Source organism: Aplidium turbinatum, chromosome 10 (assembly GCF_918807975.1).
Source record: "Aplidium turbinatum chromosome 10, kaAplTurb1.1, whole genome shotgun sequence".
Classification (NCBI taxonomy): Eukaryota; Metazoa; Chordata; class Ascidiacea; order Aplousobranchia; family Polyclinidae; genus Aplidium; species Aplidium turbinatum.
In genome coordinates this window covers 15,913,241-15,919,567 of record NC_137481.1, presented here as the reverse complement: position 1 = coordinate 15,919,567, position 6,327 = coordinate 15,913,241, and the positions used below count along the sequence as shown (strand labels likewise).

General features: G+C 36.8%; 1 protein-coding gene across 1 annotated transcript; it reads right to left on the bottom strand.

Annotated features, from left to right (window-relative positions):
* Positions 1 to 3,502: 3,502 nt before the first annotated feature.
* Positions 3,503 to 5,954, bottom strand: LOC145778999 (uncharacterized). The gene is made up of 6 exons (XM_082590581.1): positions 5,846 to 5,954; positions 5,381 to 5,574; positions 4,801 to 4,990; positions 4,547 to 4,687; positions 3,561 to 3,742; positions 3,503 to 3,514 (listed from the first exon to the last, which is right to left on the bottom strand). Exons 1-6 carry the CDS (start codon positions 5,952 to 5,954, stop codon positions 3,503 to 3,505), a joined length of 828 nt encoding a protein of 275 aa, XP_082446707.1.
* Positions 5,955 to 6,327: the final 373 nt, after the last annotated feature.

Sequence of the window (6,327 nt, the reverse complement as noted above, 5' to 3'; positions counted from 1 at the left end):
TGCAACTCACCAAATATAATTGTAATTTGGACCAAAATGTTTTGAGTTTACAATTACACATTACACAACAACAAAATGTCTCAATTATAATTACATGAAAATGTGTAATTAATTACATTTCAACTCTGGTTTCAAAGCAACAACTCAATTTGAACAACTTAATCAAGGATTGACGCAACAACAATGTATGTCCACATTCATTTGCCATACCTTCAGCCTACGCATTTCATGCAACGCACATTCAACAGCGTTTTTGCGTTTTCGTTCGTTTCGTGATATGAGCATGCTGCAGTATTATTTTGTAACTACGAGCTGTAGTCGTAAATTAATGAAGCAGAAACAACAGCTTATAAAACATTACCGAAACCCTAGCTCCAAAAAATGCTGTTCTTTTGCAAGGTTATAGTGCAACTGTGTAAGCATATCATTTGTAATACTGTAATGCGTGGTGTGACGGCTTGCTCTTCATTCGTAGCCTCTGTTATAAGAGTAGCCTATTTGCCCTGTTTGTCAAAGTATGCATGGGCTACCCTATACTTTTATTGACAGAACTAAAGTTTCAGAAGACCCGAATATTAATTTGAGATGTTATTGGAAGCCACACTTTTCTATCGGCACCACATGGTATTCAGCCGCATGCATAATTCGACCGAAAACATGTTTAGGCTACTGTCGTAGTCTGTGACGGAAACTGCAGTCTGCTGTGCTTTCTAGAACTTAGTTTTCAGCCCAAGCAGTGTTGGCTGGTTTTCGTGCGTTCACTGATATGCGCTCTCCGCAAGACATCGTCATTGCACGGAGGTTCATTGCCAATTGCCATGCTTTTAAACTCTCATCAGGCCTATTGTGACAAACAACAATTGTCTAGTTTGAAGAAATCATTAACATAGTTATAGCCAAGGAGTTGAGCTGAGCTTCTGCAGCACCCCATGTTCATGGACTTGAAAACATGATTCGTCATCCTTGTATTGTGCCCACATTTTTGAAAGACAACTCTTATTAATGTTTTCTTTAAAGTAACAAAATTAACGTAAGACTAATAGCAAACTTTCATACTTACTCAGTTACTATGTCAATATGTTATGAAGTACGTGGCATGTTTCTGGAAGTTTCGCTAATTTATTGCTCTTTTATAGCCTTGAAAGAGTTTCTTGTTGTGTGACGTCATTTAGTTGGATTGCTTAACGTCATCACCGCTCCTTATTTTGTGATGCTGCACTTGTCTTGTGACTACGTTTTGTAAATAAATTCTAAGATATTGTTTGTTTTCAGAAGCTCTTTTAAGTGTTCCAAATTGTAATTGTCGCGCAAAGCCATTTAATATTATTTACAGATCTTTGTTTTTATATAGGTATGCTAATGGGAGATATTTTTTGTTATTTTATATATACTTTATGTCTTGATGCAGCAATTTCGACATTAAGTTGAAGGGCAGATGTTGGTTGAAAATATGGAACAGGTGGTAACTGATATATCTCTTTTCGAGGTAATTTTACAGTCATGGTGAAAGTGAAACCATTTCTACCGGCAAACGGAGTTGTATTTCTTTGCCATCAGAACTTTTTCAGATTTCGACACATAACATAATGCCGACAACACGTCGAAATGGAATTTGAAACACTCACAAGCGATAGTGATCGTTACGTAGTTCGGTGTTTGATTGTTGCAAAAACGCATCAGATTCACATGAGATATGTACAATTTCATCATTGCTCTTCTTATCACGGATCATTTCCAGAAGTGTGAGACGAAGTCGTTACTTGCGGGTGCTGCCGCATCTTCCGTTTATGGTTCTAACAAGTGGGGTAACATTACACTGCGTGCTACGCCCTTCTCTCTTATCTTGTTAAATTCCGTGTTTGAACTTGCAAATCACAACTAATCGCATTGCTGTCCGACAAAGAGAGCGTGCAGTGAAATGACTAGCCATCAACAGCATGATGACAACCGTTTTGTTTTTTGCAAAAACTAATAAATTTTACAACTACAAACCATTGTAGGCTGGGTATTGCTTTTGCTGTTGCAGTGTTGCACTGAATATAGACGTATTAGCACAAATTTCAGCAGATACTTAATCCAATGAAAATTTAACATAGCCTACTTTGATGTTTTCGTTCATAGGCTACAGTATATTAAAGTCTGGTAGCTTCTGAAAAACAAAAAGTCAAATTAACAACAACAACAAAATTACACTAAACATAAGCGAAAGGGCTAAAATGTTTTCAGGTCAATTGGCCACCATTCCCCACAATGCATGCTTTTAATAAGAAATGCCTTAACGAAACAGACTTTTCGCCTTGTAAGCTACCTTTGTGAACGAACGATATATCAAACACCCAATTTGAGAACCGGACACTTTGAAACTTGCTTCGCCAAAATCAGTTAACGGGAAAGAAGCGTTGACGGGAAAGGAACCCTGGTAGTGTGCTTGTCAATTGAAGTGCTTGCATACTCGCTCCAATTGAAAACACTAACGGAACACCTTCACTGAAGACATTGTTAAAATTGTCTCTCTGCTGTCACTTTGCGGTAACATTTTAGGGCTCACATTTGTCGACAGGAGAAAGTAGTGTCATTGCAAGATTTATTCTAGAAGTGTGGTTGGTGAATGAGACAAGCTCAAATCAAACTGTTATTGTCGTATCTTGCGCAGAGCGTTTTCTTAATCTCTTAAAACTCATACCACTTTGCACATTATAACGCCTTTTTTTTAAATAAGCAACACAAATCTGCAAGCAACAACATAATTACAGGCTACTACGCTTTACAATCTTGTTTTGATTGGGTTACACTATGAAACAGAAATCACATCAAATTTAAAGTTAGCGTGTGACTTCTGGAACGAAAAAGCTTCAAGATCAAACGGTGCTGGAGCTGGTTGGACTCTCGGGGTGTGCGCTTGAGCAATGCACGTTGAGGACTGCTCTCCATTCAGCGGCATCTAATGGATGAAATAACTTCCTGGCAACAAGACTTCAACCATCGGAAACTTCAGTCTGTCAATATCGGTGATCGGGCCTGCGTCAGTGATACAAAGCTTCTACAAGTATGCGAAACTTTCAGGATTAAGCTATGCAGGAAGCTTTCCCAGTCCGAGGTTAAAGATTCAATCAATCAAGTTTCAATGTTTAGATCATAACCAACAATAACAATCAGATATTAACTTTTCTGGTAAAAACAATGTATACTCTTTAAAATATAACCTGATCTACGTGTAAAACATGGTTGAAAGAAAGCGTTTGTGTGCAAACTCTAAAAATATCAGTAGCGCTTGATATCCCACAAGGGACTAGGGTTGGTGCAATTTGGAATATATGTGGGCCAAAAACATCACAAGAAGCACTTTTCAAACGTCGCAAGGAAGGCCACATCATTGTATCTAAGTATGGGGTAATATGGATATAGCAACTTGGTATTTGTCACAAAGGAGTGTCTTATTGTTCGATATAAATTGTCCTGAACCTCGTTTTTGAGCGATAGATGAAAAACAGGATACGAAAAATTAACGCAAACACTGAAAAGCACAACATGATCAATGTAAGGGTCAAATTTCGGTTTACGTCATTCGTGAAACGAAGTTTTGCCACAATTCCTGACAAGCCGATAATGAAGACAAGGAAGGGTGTGAACGAATGCCTGGTGTATTTTTCAAGCAGAAAATTATCCATGACAAACCATACTACGATGACAGTAAAAAGAAGAGATAATATCACGGTCGACCCATTTTCAATTGTAATACTGCCTGAAATACAAGCAATGATGATCTTCAGCAGGAAAATAGGCGTCCACAATATGACAAAGGTAAATATTGAACTTTTTATCAAGTAACATCTTATGCACTAGGAATGAGATCTTAAAACAATGTTTTTTACAAAGCAGACAAATTGTTTTGGACATACAAATGTCAGATAACACAATATAGCCTAAAGATGTTAGTACCGTACGTTATAGGCTACTTTCATTTCGCAGAAAATGGAAACTTTTTTGTGATATTGGCGCCCCGGCATTGGCGGAATCATTGGCATCTCTTCCCACAATAACAAATAGACTAAGGTACGGGTAGCCTACGGTACTTATTTTTTGCAAATTTCAACCAATAAACGGTCATTCTTTAATACATTTAAAACTTGTCCTTACAGTCGGAAGCAAAATGTAAAAAAAGTAGCACCGAAACCTACATCTTTGCTTATTGAGCCAAAAGTGTGTTAGTTGTATCAAAATGTAGCCAGCCGAAATCACCTAGTAGCTATAGACTGTAGTAGCCTATAGATATGTTTAGCTTCTGGCTCAAACCTTCAATTAATGATACAGGCTACTAAAAAAAGTTCCGATAATTGTTCTATTCGAAAACATGTATAAGTTACAGTACTGATGGATGGTTAATGGTCGTTTATTTTTGGTTTCGATACGGAATAAAACGTAGCCTACACAAAAAAAAACAACAACAGCGGTGTAGCCTAGATGTGAAAGGTCGTCGAGTCTGCACTCTCAAATGCAACACACCAACACTTTTTCACTAGGTTGTTGTAAAAAAATGTTTGCTTACCTCTTAAAATAGCAGGTGTTCTTCCAAAGCTATCTTCATAGATGATGACAGCAGCGAAGTTAAGCAACGTTGCAATTGTTAGCCATGTAGCGGGAAGACATAACCCGTTTTGAATTACAATGCGGACAAGCCAGAGGAGAACTAAATGTGTTAAAACAGCATTTTTTAACTTTAAAACGCAAAAAAACATTTGTTCTTGCATAGTTAGCAACCACTGTTTCAGTTTGTTTATTTCTTTTAAACAATTAGCCTACCTTTAGTTTCTTTGTTTTCCAAATAAATTAGGTTGTCGAACACTCTTTTGTACGACACAGCAGTAATAAAATAAAATGCCCCCGTTGCAAAAATCAATAAAGCAAGACTCAAACCCAACATCTCTCGATCGTACGCAAACAACCATCCAACGGTGGTGCCAAAAGCTATGAGGTGGCCAACCAGAAAATGCTGCAATAAAGCGAAAGCATATGGGCTTTTAGTAGTAGAAATTTGTTAAACCCTTAAACTATTTTTATGAGTTAAAACTTATATTTTTTATATTTATCGTAAAATTGGTTTAAACCTATAGGCTGTGAGCACCAAAACAGCTTTTTTTCCAAAGTGAAATGTTTACAGAAAGGAATAGCTTAAAACCACACTTTAGTGTAGCGTAAAGATGGCTTATTTTAAACTCATGTTCAGCTAAGAAAGCGACTTTCATGACCATCCTACAAGCATTCCGTTGTTTTGGTAAAGCACAGCCGTTAACCGCGTAGCCAAGGATAGATAGGAATTGAACTGATTGCATTTTTAATTTTAGCTAATCATACTTTCCACTCGGAGACAATTCCTACTTACAATTGGAACTAAGGTTGGTTCAACATTTACTGGACTCTTCGTTTTTGTGAGAAACATCGAAACGAAAACGTAAACGACTGAAACGAAGTTCCATAAATATATGATTGGCCATATAATTGCAAACGCTGTGCCTATTGGCGACACTTGCTGGTAATATTTGTTGTCGACAAATTCGGTTGAACGCAAAAACAAATCTGCAAAATACAACACAAGTTTATTTCTTCTCCATTTTTTACTATTAAATGTTTCGGATTAAATGCAACATGCTTTTTCATTAAAAACTCAAGAGAATAACTTACTAAAAACTATTTGATCTCCCATGAATCCATCAAAATAGTAGCCCAAGGCTTGATTTAAAAGTGCTCTGGAAAATTAATACCTACACCAATTAAGAAGTAGCCTAAATTAAAGCAGTTTACATGTGAAGTCGCATTAGTTTGCGTCAAAGGGTTGAAGCCTACTTACTTGTAACTTCTGCAGTATTCAAGTAAGCAAAAACGAGAGAAGCAATGAAAACCAGAAGACAAGTCACAACTAAAACTTTTTGAATAACTTGAGAAAATGCTGAGCACATTTCAGATTGTTTTTCTAAATCTAAAAGTATTGGCACCACCTACTGATACAAAAGAGTATAATTCTGCTAGCTTAACAGCCACCTTAAGTTTTCTTGCTTAGCTAATTTAAGATAGTCTCTTGGCCTGTTGTTGAAAGCAGCTGATCAGAAAATATTATTTGGAATGCCTGCTGTGATTCTACTACTCATAATGACAACAACGTTATGATCTGTTGGAATTAAAGATATAGACTACCACTTCCTGTTCAATTGTCAAGCCTGCATTACAACATTCCGCTTGATGAAATAATCTACATGACATTACGTAATGTTGAAGTATTATCCATAGCAGAAATACCTGTATTCTATGACATTGCCTAAAGTTTGCTACAAA

Bases quoted from the DNA above. Each gene is read 5' to 3' on its own strand.
- LOC145778999 (XM_082590581.1), bottom strand. From the start codon at position 5,954: ATGTGCTCAGCATTTTCTCAAGTTATTCAAAAAGTTTTAGTTGTGACT. The intron at 5,575-5,845 runs GTAAGTAGGCTT...TGTATTTTGCAG, and splicing joins GAATACTGCAGAAGTTACAA to ATTTGTTTTTGCGTTCAACC. The intron at 3,743-4,546 runs GTAAGCAAACAT...CTTGTATTTCAG, and splicing joins AACACCTGCTATTTTAAGAG to GCAGTATTACAATTGAAAAT.